This window comes from Symphalangus syndactylus, chromosome 6, assembly GCF_028878055.3.
Source record: "Symphalangus syndactylus isolate Jambi chromosome 6, NHGRI_mSymSyn1-v2.1_pri, whole genome shotgun sequence".
Classification (NCBI taxonomy): Eukaryota; Metazoa; Chordata; class Mammalia; order Primates; family Hylobatidae; genus Symphalangus; species Symphalangus syndactylus.
The window spans coordinates 81044739-81060414 of record NC_072428.2 but is presented as its reverse complement, the minus strand read 5'-3'; the positions used below and the strand labels follow the sequence as shown (position 1 = coordinate 81060414).

Sequence of the window (15676 nt, the reverse complement as noted above, 5' to 3'; positions counted from 1 at the left end):
AAATCAAGAAAGAGATGTATGTTATAGGTCAATAAAAAGTACATGTTTAATCCTAGCACTTTGGGAGGCCAAGGTGGGCGGATCATGAGGTCAGGAGATCAAGACCATCCTGGCCAACATGGTGAAACCCCGTCTCTACTAAAATACAAAAAAAAAAAAATTAGCCAGGTGTGGTGGTGCACACCTGTAGTCTCAGCTACTCAGGAGGCTGAGGCAGGAGAATTGCTTGAACCCAGGAGGTGGAGATTGCAGTGAGCCGAGATCGCGCCACTGCACTCCAGCCTGATGACAGAGTAAGACTCTGTCTCAAAAAAAAAAAAAAAAAAGTACATGTTAATAAAAAGGCAATGAAAAATAACAAGACCTCCAATTTCTGCACCATTTGTATAACTTCAGAAACAGCCATGGGAAAAACCCCAGCACCAAACTCTGCCTTCAAGCAGGTCTGTATAGCTTCTGGACATGTCTGCCTTGAAGCTTCATTAGGAGAGAAGAAAGAGATCCTTGTTTCCCAAGAAGTGCTGAGTCTGCACTTCCCAATTTTCAGACCATACCAAAAAGAAGCTGCCCAAAAATGTCAGAGGCAAGCTTGGGCCTGTGCAGTGTCTTATAGGCTGAGGGCTGTGAAACAACATGCCTATTTCCCAACTTCTAAGGGTGCAAGAGGGGGTGGGAGTGAGGCCACAATCTTTAGGGGGCCCCTGTCTGTTTCTGGCTCTCATTTTTCGCCTCCAATAAAGCCAGCCAGACCTCCCTCAGCCAAGTCTGGTCTTGACTCCAGGGAGCTCCAGACCTTTTCAGTGGAAGCTCTGCACAAACGTGCTGGGACAAATTGTCTGTAAACATATGCACCATCAAATCCACTGCTCCCTGACAGCCCTCAGGAAGCAAGTAGAGCCTACTACTCTAAAACCCTTGACCAGCAAAATGACCAGCTTGACCTGTGAAATCAGCACTAACTCATGAACACTAACACTAAATGGGCCAGCCGGAGCATTAATTGTCACATAGAACCAAAGTGACAATGTTCTTGTAGTCAGGTGGGGTTTATACTCCTATACTTTAACTTTACAGAAGCCCTTTATTGCCAAGGGAAGAGCCCGCACTTACTCTTAGAGGATCATTACTACTACACATGCCTCCTCACCCCCAGAAAGGAAACTCAAGTGCTCTATGGCTGTCTTGCCCTAAAACATCCTATTACTTTTGCCCAACCCTCTTGCATCCTACCTGCAGTACATGAGATGCTGACTTGAGGGGCATCATGAAATCACTGCCCAGCAACAGCTCATTCTTGCTGGACGTTCCCCTATTTACTTTGGCTCTCAGCATAAATCTCTAAGAATAATGGCTGCTATACATTTAAATATTCCAACAGTAACTACACGGGCTGGAATTACTCAGCATCTCCCCACCTAATAAGTCACAACATGCAGAAACATGCAGTCACAAACATGCAGAAAGCACACAATAACTTGTACTCTTGACCCGCTCATGTTGAGGCAAGGCTGCTTTTTGCAGAGACCGGCTAATGAAATGAACATGACAACATAAGGTTCCTGTCTGAGATTCCTAAATTTAAAGGAAAATTTGGTATCTCTCACTTCATTTCTTTGTGGTTTTATTTATTTTTTATTCTTGAGACAGGATCTCACTCTGTCACCCACGCTGGAGTGCAGTAGAGTGATCTTGACTCACTGCAACCTATGCCTCCCCAGCTCATGTGATCCTCCCAAGTAGCTGGGACTACAAGGCATGGGTCACCATGACTGGCTAATTTTTGTAAAGACAGGGTCTTGGCATGTTGCCCAGGCTGGTCTCAAACTCCCGGGCTCCAGCGATCCACCTGCCTCAGCCTCACAAAGTGCTGGGATTATACGCATGGACCACCAGGCCTGGCCTCCTCCGTGTTATTTACTCTCCGTGTTCCCTCTTCTACATTCCTCCAGGTGGAGTAATCCTACTTAGCCTCTGAGTCTCTGATCAAGAGCCACCTCTGCTGTTCCTACAGTAGACCCTTCACACTCTTACTGAAGGTGTTAGCATATGCAACTCTCTCCTCTTTTTGGAATGGCAGCTCCTCCAAGGCAGGAACTGGGTCATATTTATTTTCGTCTCCCTAAAGCCTTGCACAGGGCCTAGTATAAAAAGGGGTCTAGTGCAATGTTGGCAAGTCAGTCAGTGCATCAACTCCCCATGACCAGGTAAAGAATTTTGTCTCCCTCCCATTCCCCAGGGAAGTCACGCACCTTGTGGAGCTTGTCGGCATTGTCGTAGTAACCCTGAAGTTCCTGGTGAAGCACCCGGTTCTCCTCTGTTAATATCTCCACCATTTGCTGGGCTCGCTCCACAATCGCAAAGGCATCTGGACCAAGCTGCTGGCTAGGGGAGGCGGCGGGTGGGGGCTGTGGAGCACCCAGGGCCATCGGGAGTGGAAGCGGCAGGGAGACAGAGTGCAGTGGCCCGCTGGCGGAAGAGGTCTGGGAGGACATGGGGCTGTGCTGCTGCATGGTTGACGGGAACGGAAGTTGGCATGGGCGGCTGCAAGGCAATGGAAGGCAGCAGTTAGAGCCGGGGGAAATGGTGGGAGCAGGAAGGAAGCCCCAACAATACTGGCACTGTTGATGGCTTCCACGGTCAGAGGCCATCAATGCACTTCCCAGTGGGAGGTATTCACTGTGCTCCCATCTCAATTGGCACCATTCCGGCTACTGGGGAAACAGCGACCAAGGCAGACCAGGTCCCTGCTCTCAGATGTTTACATGCTAGGGAGAGAGACAGGCAAGCCACCCAACAATAAAGCCAAGTATCAAAACGTAACAAGTACTCTCCAAAGAATAAGGTGGAGTGATGTGACAGGGAATGACCTCATGGCTACTTCCTACTGAGAGAGCAGAGAAGGAGTCTCTGAGAGGGGTGGTTTGAGCTAAACTCACACTGACAGACAAGAACCAGTGGTTTGGACAGAGCGGGTGAAGAAGTGGGGGAAAGGAGTATTCCAGGTAGGAGATGTCAGCTAGCACAGTGGTCCCCAACCACTGGGCCATGGACCAGTACACATCTGTGGCCTATTAGGGACTGGGCGACACAGCAGTAGGTAAGTGAGCAAAGTTTCATCTATATTTACAGCCACTCCCCACGGTTCACATTACTGCCTAAGCTCTACCTTCTGTCAGATCAGCAGTGGCATTAGATTCTCATAGGAGTGTGAACCCTATTGCAAACTGTGCATGCAGGGGATCTAGGATGTTTGTTCCTTATGATAATCTACTGCCTGATAACCTGTCGCTGTTTCCCATCAACCCCAGATGGGATGATCTAGTTGCAAGAAAACAAGCTCAGGGCTCCTACTGATTGTACATTATGGTGAGTTGCATAATTATTTCATTATATATTACAATGTAATAATAATAGAAACAAAGCGCACAATAAATGTGATGCATTTGAATCATCTTAAAACTACTCCAACCCTGCAATTGTCTGCAGAAAAATTGTCTTCCACAAAATGGATCCCTGGTGCCAAGAAGATTGGAGATGCTGAGCTAGCGCACAGGGCCTGAGGCAGGAATTAGCACTGGCACAAGCAAGTATTATGAAGCACTGCCAGCAAGTAGCAGTGCAAGATAAGACTAGAGTGATGGGCAGGTGCCACGGCCAGACTTTACCATGGAGTGTACAGAGGCCAGGGGAGGAGCTGCCTCTCCTGTGGTGTGCACAGAATGCAGTGCCTGGTGGCAGGAACACTCGTGTGGAGTCCAATGAGGCCGAGGTGTGGTCTATGTGAGAACTGAGGAGAGCTCAGAGTAGTGGCAGAAAAGAAACACTCAGAGATTGGGATTCGTTTTGTATATATCATGGATGGGGAGAAGAGAAGTCGGGAAAATTAAAAATTACTCCTAGATTTTGGGCTCTACACAAATTGATAGGGGCACCATTTAATGAAATGGGAAGTCTTGGGGAGAAACTGATTTGTTTTGCTGAGGTAAGGGAGGTCTAGAGCTCAAGAGTCTAATTTTAGCCATGTCAAAAAGAACACATAAGGGTGTCCCTTCATGGCTCAAATACCTGGTATTAGCTCCTATCTTTGAGATCATGAATTTCCATCCCCATCCCCATTCTTAACAAGTCCATCCTAACTATTCAGTTAACCTGTTTCCTAAGAATCACTGTATTTTCTTTCAACCTAAGCCAAGGGCTCCTAACAACATTTAGAAATATAAAGGGTATGAACCAAAAAGTATCTGGGACAGATCTCAATCAATTTAGAAAGTTTATTTTGCAAGGTTAAGAATGTGCCCATGACACAGCCTCAGGAGGTCATGACCACATCTGCCCAAGGTGGTCTGGGTACAGCTTGGTTTCATACACGTTAGGGAGACATGAGAGACATGAGACGTCAATCAGCGTGTAAGATGAACATTGGTTTGGTCTGGAAAGGCTGGACAACTCCAAGTGGGGGAAGGGGCTTCTAGGTCATACGTAGATAAAGAGACAATTGGTTACATTATTTTGAGTCTCTGATTAGCTTTTCACTGAATACACAATTTACATGTGAGAGGAGGGTAAAAGAATAGTCACTTACACCTTAGTCTGGCTTAGTAAAACAATAGGGCAGAGGAACTAATCACATATGCATTTGTCTCAGGTGAGCAGAGGGATGACTTTGCGTTGTGTCTGTCCTATGTCCACAAGGAATTTCCTTGTGGGCAAATTGTGAGGCAGGTATGTGGCTTTTTTTTTTTTTTTATCTTTGTAGCTATCTTATTTAAGAATAAAATGTGAGGCAGGTTTGTCTGATGCAGTTCCCAGCTTGACTTTTCCCTTTGGCTTACTGATTTCGGGTTCTGAGATTTATTTTGCTTTCACATCTTTCCGAAAAAGCATTTTATAAGAAAATGAATGAGCCTCTGGTCTCAGGTTTTGTCTGATCTCTCATGGCTAGGACAGTTTACTCCTAGAAAGGTAGGTGTCAGGTTATTAGGGAAGATCATTTTTAGTAGGTTGTGAAATCTCATATCCTACGGAGAGAAAATAGGAGGAGGAAGAGAAAAAAACAAACAAAAAAGATGAAGAGCAATCCTGGAAAATTGATATAGGCCATATTATCTGAAGTCCATACAACAATAGGCAGGTATGAAAGTGGTTTATATATGTAAATAAGTTGCTGTTATTTTCTTCTGTAGCTTAAGTTGTCTAGCTTCAGTTTGCAGGGCTTTAAGAAAGCACAGCTTCATTTTTAGGAATTTTAAATCAAGAAAAAAATGGAGGGAAAATAGGACAGGAAAGAAAAAAACAATTAAAAACATTACTTTGGAGACGTGTAGCAGGAAAAACTTTAGAATTCAGTCCAAACTATAGAAAATAATAAACATTGAAAAACATTAGACAAGACTAGAATCTAATAACAAGTATAGTCTAGCTTACTTTGAAACATAATTTTTCTCTCTCCAGTCCCCATTTTCACTAAAGACAAATCACAAGACAAATTTATGTGTAAAATAACTGTTGGTCTTACTATACGTGGCCTGAGTGTTTGCATAAAGTCAGCAAAAAAAAATTATTTGCCATATAGGCTCTTTTCTTTTTAATTGGCTTTACTGGAACTTTATTCCACAAGGAAATTCAGATTAGACTTCAATGCTTTGAGCTCAGCCTGTGCCTGCAAATACCTGTATTAATTGGGTGAATTCCTCACCTCAAGGGCCCAAGAAAACTTAGGGCTCCCGGGCCTGTCAGAAAGTGACATTCTTTACTTACTGCAGGTCAGGAACCTGTACAGGGACTGTGTAGACATGGTATAAGGCCAGCTTTCCCAAAGGGTTTTATTTGGCTCTACAAGTCAACCTCGATTCCTTAAAGCAATCTGGTTCTATCTAAAAGTAAGCCATTCCAATGAAAGCCTTGGTAAAATAACCAGTGTCTCCAATTGTGTCCTATTACAAAGAAAAAGATTCTTATTGAACTTATGCAAATAACTATACTGCTATAAATTAAATATACTTGCAAATAGTTTTCAAATTCTGGAGAAATCAGGTAGAAAGATATATGCTTCAGATTTTGCTCACAGGAGTGTAGCTGACCCAAGTATTAAAAGCTGTAAATAGCTCAAAGAAAAAGGGTTTTCTAGACGCAGAAACAAAAGAATTAGCAACATTTCAAACAAAGTCATAAAAAAGATTATTTCAGTCTTTCATTAGTCTATGTAATTAACTCATGTTCTGTTCGATGTTTATGAACACATTAGCTTTCTATGGGAGTCTTGCAAGTTTTTCCTCTATTCTAGTGTCACAGTCTCCAAAGTTATCAGAAACCTGCATCCAAGAACAGCTATTAGAGTCCTATAGCTGATTATAAAAAACACCTTTTGAAAAGAATAAAAGTGAAACAACTAGATGACAAAAGTCATGGTTAAAGACACAAATGACAAGGAAATTGGGTTACTTCTATGGCATACAATTTTATATCAGAATCACCATTACTACTGATAACATTTACTAAGACATATTAGGCTCACAGGAATCTCATACAATTCTGGAACACATACTAATAACACATTTATATAAATATAATCCAAAGAAGGTTAAACCCCATTTCATATTTGACACTACTTCCTGTATGATTTTATTACATCAAATAAGCTGAATATGTCTCTTTTGGACTGCGAGGGACCGAATATCAAAAGATTAATGAGGACTGAAGTTAAAATTTGATTTCGGAAAGTCTGTCAAATATAAAAAGTTTAAAACACTTCATATCACAAAATAGGATCACAAGTTGTTATAAAATAAGTCAATCATTTAGCCAAAACGATAAAGATTTCCAAAAAAAAAGCAAAATCCTTTATTCTTTGAGAGCAATTTAACTTCCCAAACAACAAGCCCTAATAAAGACAGCACGAGGCCAATTAAATGTGTCTTTTAAAATTCTGTAAGTAAACTTATTAAATTTTAATTATCTTGACCATAAGATATAATTTCCATAAACCTTTTTATAACCTTTGTAACCTTTTATTAAGGAGTGAGTTAATGCTCCAAAAAAATTGTGTTCATCTGACACAGGGGCTCATATGCTGGTCTTGCATCAATGTGCATTTGGTATTAATGGTTAATTTATAGAGAAACTGAACTAATTTTATCTCTCAACATTGGCCCTTACAATCTCACACCCACCTCTTCCACAATAGTCTCTGGGTCTTGAGGAGTTGGATAGTTTTAATTTCTGGGCCTGTGTCTCACAAACACAGTTTATTTTGGTTGGCATCTTCTACCGGATCTGAAGATGAGGTTTTAACTGCTGTCAGGGTTTAAGACTGAAGAGGACTTGGTGTCCTGTTTAGACCCAGAAGTCAAAGCTCTATAACTTAATGACACAAGGACTTTAAAAGCAAAATATAGAAAGTTACATGGATGTGATAACTTTAATTAAAAAAAAAATTTTAATCTCAGTTTTTTCTAAGCAAACCAAAACTTAATAACAATGGCATACGAATTATTTCAATAAAATATAAAACATGTTTGTTAGGCCAGTTACCAAAAGGCAAAAGAAAAGATCTTCTGCAGTGCCACTGCTATTCCCTGTGGGGTATCCATTTATTATCAATAACCTGAAAGTCAAACTAATAAAAAGGTACTTCGATTAGACATAGGAAGAGTGTTTCTTAGGTAACAAGTAAAAATTTTTAGATTCATACAACCATCTAAAGCCAAGAGCACAGAATGTTATGCTGGAGAAGATATTTCCTTTAGGCCTTTAGGATAAAACATTTTTAGCATAAGGCCACAACAAACAAACAGCACCCGAGGAATAAAACTTATGGGAGCCAAAAGTGAGTTGAGGGCCGGGCACGGTGGCTCACGCTTGTAATCCCAGCACTTTGGGAGGCCGAGGGGGGCAGATCACGAGGTCAGGAGATCAAGACCATGGTGAAACCCCATCTCTACTAAAAATACAAAAAAATTAGCCGGGCGTGGTGGCGGGTGCCTGTAGTCCCAGCTACTCGGAGAGGCTGAGGCAGGAGAATGGCGTGAACCCGGGAGGCAGAGCTTGCAGTGAGCCGAGATTGCGCCACTGCACTACAGCCTGGGCGACAGAGCAAGACTCTGTCTCAAAAAAACAAAAAGAGTTGAAGGAGATATTTACTATTTCAGGGCTTTTAAAAGGGGACAGGAAGCTGAAACAGCAAGATACAATAAAAGTTAAACTTTGGGTTAAAAAAATTAAAATGTCTTGTAATTTTGTTAAGGGTAAATCAATACCTTAAAAAAAGTTTCATTGTACTACCCAATACTTTAGTGCATAGTGTTTTTTTAAAATATCAAAACACAATCTCTAGAAAGACCATTATAAATAATTTCTCTTTCATTACAGACAACTTGATCATATAAAGTTTTTCTTCCCCCATAAAACTTTATTTTTACAAACCTTATTATGACTTACACAGACCATTCATGGCATATGTGGACTTTCTGGTTTGTCCTGAATATCCCTCTTTCCTAACCAGTCATTTTATTCTAGGACAAAAATTTACCATACAAGATTCTTTCTCATATAAAATTATTTTCCTTTTTAACCTTTCTTGCCAAAAATACCTTTTTATATTTATAACTTTCTTTACAATGCTTTTATATACTGGTTACCATTACCTTGTTTTATAAATAACTTTTAATTAAACTTTGAATTAGACAAATATTATTTTCCTTTAAATAACACATTTCTTTTTTAGAAAAACATGTTTCTATAATTTATTTAAAAATTGGAAATGACCCAGACATTCAATGAATACGTATTGCGTAACTTTAGATTTTAAATTATATAAGTTTATTTATAGGCATTTATTCCACTACATTTATCTAATTAATTGTTTTTTCACCAAGATTACTTATTAAAATTGTGATAGTTATCATTAAAAATGTTAACCATTTTACAACCTGTGGAGTTCAGGTTTTCCTAAGAACCTTAACATTAGATAAATGTTTTTTTTTTTTTTTTTTTTTTTTTGCCAATAACTCAGGATTTAGCTGTTTTCATTAACTGAACAATATTGAATTCCTTATTTATCAAAGTTTACATAAAAAAAGATAATTTTCCTTTGTGCTACATTCATAACTTTATAGCCCTCATGCCAAATTTTTACATCTAGCAGAGATAAATATTAAGCCACTTTACCAATGAATCTAAACAATAATGTATGTTGACAATTCTGAAGCCATTTCTAATTACATTTCATGAATACTTTTAAAACTAGCTTATTTATTAAAAATTTACTTAAGTCACATAAACTTGAAAAAGCATTTGGCTCAAAGTCTACTTTTTTCTGGTGGCTGGATTGTAAAAAGTGTTCAATAAATGTTTGCCATAATAGAAAAAATTTACCAGGCTTCTCATGAATGCCCAGTGCTAGGCTCCATATTAGGGGGTATGGGATACAATGATAATAATTATAATCATGGTGAGAATATCTAACATTTATGCAGTGCTTACTATGTATCACACTCTGACAACTGTGTAAGTGGCATTATAGTCCCATGAAACGGAGATACAAGATGTCTAGTAAGCTTCCTCTCTGATTTCACAATCTAATAGGGAAACAGGCTCACAAATAGACAATTAGAGCATGGAGTTCTAGTCACAAGTAATTTATCAATAAGTGTGGGCTCCCATCCTCTCTTTTCCCCTTTTCTTTGTGTCCCCATTACTAGCAAGTGTTTATCCTAATAGGGGCCCATCAATAACACTATCTTTGCAAGCCGAGGATAGGCTGTTTCATAGCACTGGTATGATTTTCTGTGAAATTGTCCTGTTCCCTCCTGACACTCCTTCTCCCTCATTTACACTAAGCTCAGATCTGCTTGTGCAGACCTTTGAGCTCACTCACCCCCGCTGGCTGAGCAGTGGAGCCAAGGAATAGAAGTTTCTCTCCTGCCTGCACGTCATCCATCGTAATGTGGTATTTATTAGCATGAATGCGTAACTGAGTTATTTGTGAGGCCAGTGCTCTCTGTTTGATAGAAAACTTCCCATTTTGAAAAAGCCCATTCTGTTGTGTCCCTTAAGCTTGGCAAACCTGCCTTTTCTGCACTGTCATTCAGGTAACTAGTCACCATCACTGACGACGTATGCTGGCATCAAGAAAGCACTATCACCTGATTTTGGCCTCTCTCCTTGGTTTTCCTTGTAATTGCTACATGACATAAAAAGATGATGGAGAAGATAAGCTCCCGTTGACCATAAGTGACTTCCAAATCCCAGAGTTAAATAAATGTTAAAAGATGGAAGCCCCACCCAAAGCTACCTGAGTAGGAGGGGAGGGAGTTGTAGACGCATCTGTGCCTCTCAGCCTGCAGGAGACAGCTGCATTTCTTTTTCACATTAAGTGAAGTGTGAAGGGGAATACTCAGGAGGTGGGAATGGTTTTCTGCCCTTTCATTCAAAAGCAGTGGTGTAATTCATGGCATTTTGGCTCTTACCAAGAGAACCTCTTTTCTCTGAAAAATGTATTATTGTAGGATTTAGCCAGCCTGCAGGAAGCACTGACTCAGTGACAGATGTGTAGTGTTTTGGGTCCATTCCTGATCGAAGCTCCTGTGACCTGGGGTGGAAGCAGGGCATTGTGAATTTCACTCTTGTGGTGGAGTTGGACCTCCTTGTACACACGGGATGACATGTATATTCACACGCACTTCAGCGTGGAAGGGGCACAAATTCACCAAGATGCAGAAACGCTTTGTGTCTAAAGAGATGGCAGGTTATGCAGTGGGTGTGTAGCGAGAGAGGGGAGGGATGGTTTAGGTGTGCCAACTGATAACATTCCTTTCTGAAAACTGCGGATGGTTGCAAGGTGAAGTCACTTACGGAATAAAGAATTGCATTGAGCTCTCCAGTTCTTTACCTTGCCTGGGGAACGTTGATCTCAGTTATTTCAACATGAAATGGGAGGGCTGCTAAATTGAAGGCCTAAGGAAATCCAGCTGGGAAATACATCCTGAGCCCAGATGGAGTGTCTTGAGTTTAGTTACCAAGCAAGGCCTGAGGCTAATTATTCTGTTAGGATCTGTTGGACTTATTCTGAGGTCATCTCTATGAAGGTCTGCGTATCCATGTAGGGAGGGCTGAAGTGATCCTTGTCAAATTGTCTTCTAGAGTTTGACATTCAGCTGTTAGGAGTTGGCATTCAGAGGAAACCTGGCTATGAGAAATACTTACAAAATGAGAGCTACAGAGGCTGACAGGCTCACAAACATTTCAGCAAATATACTTAAAAGGAAAGTATAAGGCTAGGTGACCTCCTGGGGAGAATGAGGGTAGCTCTGAGAGCTTTGGCTATGGATGGCTACAAGTTATGGAAGGTTGCACATGTCACTGTTACTGATTAGAAGCAGCTGGCTCTTCAGAGGACTGACTCAGCCCTTTGATACGGAATGTGGATGATTTGGGATTTCATGCTAATGCTTAGTATCTAACCTGCAGTTCCCAGATTGCGACCCAGTGGTTGAGATCAACAGAAAAACGAGTTTCCCAAGTCTTTGCAGAAGAGACACAGCTGTGGTTGGAGAACTACACATCAAGACTTTGTTTGCTTTTGTGAATGGCAAATAAATCTTGGGACCCCAAAATCACTAAGCCAAAGGGAAAAGTCGAGCTGGAAACTGTATCAGGCAAATCTGCCTCCTATTTTATTCTTAAATAAGATAGCTACGAAGATAAAACAAAACAAAACAAAAAACTATATACTTTCCTCACAATTTGCCCACAAGGAAATTCCTTATGGACAAAGGACAGACACAGCTCAAAATCATCCCTCTGCTTAACTGAGAAATGCATGTGATTGTTTCCTCTGCCCTACTGTTTCACTAAGGAAGACTAAGGCATAAGTGACAATTCTTTTACCCTCCTCTCACATGTAAATTGTGGATTCAGTTGAAAGCTAATCAGAGGCTCAAAATAATGCAACAGATTGTCTCTTACCTACCTGTAACATGGAAGCCCCCTCCCCCACTTCAAGTTGTCCTGCCCTTCTGGACCAAACCAATATGCATCTTACATTCATTGGCTGTGTCATGGGTGCATTCTTAAGCTTGACAAAATAAACTTCCTGAGATCTGTCTCAGACACTTTTGGGTTCACAAATTGGAAACCTGAAGGGATTCTGAATGGTGGTTCCCCCGTCCTTTGACAAATCTCCTATGGGTGCTTGGTAGCAGCTTAAGATACCTTTATGGCTCGGATCAATAGGACAATTTGCTGAGGCCTGGCAAATTCCCCTCTGGAGAATCCCTGATCTCCCCAAATGTAATCGAGATCTAAAGTCTATTTTGCTGTACAGCTCCTTTTCTGGAGTTTTGCTTTCTTCCAACAAGGAAGGCAAGTTTTTCTGCATGATGGAGTGCAGGTAACTCCTTTCTGGAGTTTTAGCTTGCTTCCAACAGGGAGGGCAAGTTAGAGTTTTTTTCCTGTTTCTAGGATGGTAGAGAGCAGTCATTAGCCTGAGCCCCACTCCTAGGTAAGTAGCTGAATTGGGGTTTTGTCTTGGCTAAACTTAACCGGCTGGTCTTAATTTCTCCTTACCTTTAAAGTGCTCAGTAATTGTATAAATTGTGAGATTGTTTGTTTTGCATAACTGTTTTGTTGTTGTTGTTGCTTGTTTGTTTCTCTTGTTGTTTCCATCTGTTTCCTATTGGATTTGACCAGCTCTATCTGACTTGATCAAATCCAAAGGAAAGTTTCAAATTATGGGGAACAAGGCCTCTGAATTGGCTAAATTCCCACAACTGGAAAAAAAAAATGGGAAAAGGAAAATGACAGCCAGCAAAAGGTAAAAAAAAAAGAATTTTTTTTTTTTCTCGGAGACGGAGTCTTGCTCTGTCACCCAGGCTGGAGTGCAGTGGCGTTAATCTTGGCTTACTGCAACCTCCACCTCCTGGGTTCAAGGGATTCTCCTGCCTCAGCCTCCCAAGTAGCTGGGACTACAGGCGTGCACCACAACGCCCGGCTAATTTTTTTATATTTTTAGTAGAAACGGGGTTTCACCATGTTAGCCAGGGTGGTCTCGAACCCCTGACCTCAGACGTTCCACCTGCCTCGGCCTCCCAAAGTGCTGGGATTACAGCACTTTCAGCAGGCCTGAAAGATTTTTGATTTTGACCACTTGAGGGGCTTTATTTACATAACAAGGGCACCTTTATTTACATAACAAGTCAAGCCAAACTGAAGTAGCAATGGCTGTTGTCACACGCTGCAGTTCAGTAGCTAAAGGTAGTTAAGGTTCTGCCCCAATTTTTTGTCACCATGATAGCCTGGGATTGGTTCCTAAATCAAGCTCCTTCTGGTTTGACATTTGTATTAGTTTTGAAATATCAGCAATTTGTTTTCGCTAAAATATGGTAATGAGACTTAAAAGTTTTTTTTTTCTTAAGTAGCTCAATGGTTAGCAGTCAATTAAAAGCTAATATCCAAGATATGTGTGTATGCGTGTGTGTGTGTGTGTGTGTGTGTGTGTGTCTTTTATTTATTTTTTCTCTCTTAGGATCTTTCTTTTTTTTTGAGAAAAAGTTTTTTTCTCTTCTCAGTTGACTGAATTCTGTTTTCTCCATTCACTTCTGCTCTCTCTCCTTTCTCTTGCCACACCCTGCTGCATAAGGGACCTGAAATAGTTTCTTAGCCCAGGATTCCTTAAAGAAAACAAAGAAGGCACCAGACTCCCTTTGGGGAGAAACCTCTGTTTTTCCTTATGGAACTCCAAGAGTGTAAACAGGTAAGTTTGTCTCAGATCTTAAACTGCTTGCCTTAGTAGTGTATTACCTCATTTCTTTTTTTCTTCTTTTGGACTAAAATAGTTATTGTAGCAGAGATTATTCTGGGGTGTTTAAAGTAAGAAAGAGTGTAGTTTAGACACTTAGAGAAATGTCTTTGTTTGAAAAAATGTGCACTACGAAAGCGTCACATGGTCTAGCCCCATACTAGTTCTCTTTTTGGAGACCCAGGATTCAGCGTGGGCTCTGCCCAGAGTTCACAGATCCAGTTAAAAGACAGAGACTAGGCCGGGCGCGGTGGCTCACGCTTGTAATCCCAGCACTTTGGGAGGCCGAGGCGGGTGGATCACGAGGTCAGGAGATCGAGACCACAGTGAAACCCCGTCTCTACTAAAAAAAATACAAAAAATTAGCCGGGCGTGGTGGCGGGCGCCTGTAGTCCCAGCTACTCGGAGAGGCTGAGGCAGGAGAATGGCGTGAACCCGGGAGGCGGAGCTTGCAGTGAGCCGAGATTGCGCCACTGCACTCCAGCCTGGGCGAAAGAGCAAGACTCCGTCTCAAGAAAAAAAAAAAAAAAAAAAAAAAAAGACAGAGACTAAATTTAGAACTACTTATCTAAATAAAATTGGTTTCCTTATACAATTCTATGATAGATTTCTGTAATTTTATGTTTGACTTGGCATCCATTTTTAATCTCCCTGTAGTACCACCAGACTCTTTCTCTCTGTACCTTGAGATATAAATTTCACTATCTGATTTTTCACATGAGTTGGTCCTTTAATATGCAAATTTAGGGCTATGTAGCTGACATCTGCCTGGAGTAATAAAACAGGTTATCAAGAAATTGGAAGTCTAAAATAGGAGGAAAAAAAGAGGTGTTATGAATCTATAAGATCTATTTCTATCTATGTGTCTAGTATATCCATGTATTTGTGTCACGTATATGTTTCACTACTAAAAATACATAAAAGCTCTAATTAATTGGCTTAAAGGAAAAAGTGCTTAAATCAAACACTTTATCAGAAAAAAACAGACTTTGAGCCAAATGCTTTTTCAAGTTTATGTGACTTAAGTAAATTTTTAATAAATAAGCTAGTTTTAAAAGTATTCGTGAAATGTAATTAGAAATGGCTTCAGAATTGTCAACATACATTATTGTTTAGATTCATTGGTAAAGTGGCTTAATATTTATCTCTGCTAGATGTAAAAATTTGGCATGAGGGCTATAAAGTTATGAATGGTTAGCCTCTGTTATCATCACTCACTGCTAATGGATGATAGAAGAAAAGCAAGAAGCACCAACCTTGGATTGCCCTTCCTCTTCGGAGACCATGAGCTAAGAATCACAGTCCCTGTCTCTACAGCCTGTGTGAGGAATCACGGCATGATCCGGCACCACAGAATGCAATGCCATGCACAACCAGAGCATGGTTCTGGACTGATGTCGGTGCATGTCAGTACATGCTCTCAGACACAGATTCTCATTCCTTCTAGTCCTACACTGTCCAGACAGTGGCCACTAGCCACTAGGCTATTGGGTACTTGAAATGTGGCTAGTCTGAACTGAGATGTGCTCTAAGGGTAAAACAGACATCAGAACTTGAAGACTTAGGGCCAGGCGCAGTGGCTCATGCCTGTAATCCCAACACTTTGGGAGGCCGAGGTGGGTGGATCATTTGAGGTCAGGAGTTCGAGACCAGCCTGGCCAACATGGTAAAACCCTATCTCTACTAAAAATACAAAAATTAGCCAGGCATGGTGGCACACACCTGTAGTCCCAGCTACTTGGGAGGCTGAGGCAGGAGAATCACTTGAACCCAGGAGGTGGAGGTTGCAGTGAGCTGAGATCGAGCCACTGCACACCAGCCTGGGCAACAAAGTGGGACTCCATCTCAAAAAGAAAAAAAAAAAAAGAATTTAGAGACTTG

At 41.0% G+C, this 15676-nt stretch overlaps 1 protein-coding gene across 13 annotated transcripts in view; it reads right to left on the bottom strand.

The window, feature by feature from the left end:
- The window catches only part of AMOTL1 (angiomotin like 1), a 136757-nt gene that overhangs the window by 53330 nt on the left and 67751 nt on the right, over positions 1-15676 (bottom strand). For all 13 annotated transcript variants that reach the window (XM_055283313.2, XM_055283310.2, XM_055283315.2 and 10 more), the window contains one exon: positions 2250-2541. In XM_055283313.2, the coding sequence (XP_055139288.1) occupies positions 2250-2541 (292 nt within the window). The remainder of the gene's footprint in view (positions 1-2249; positions 2542-15676) is intronic.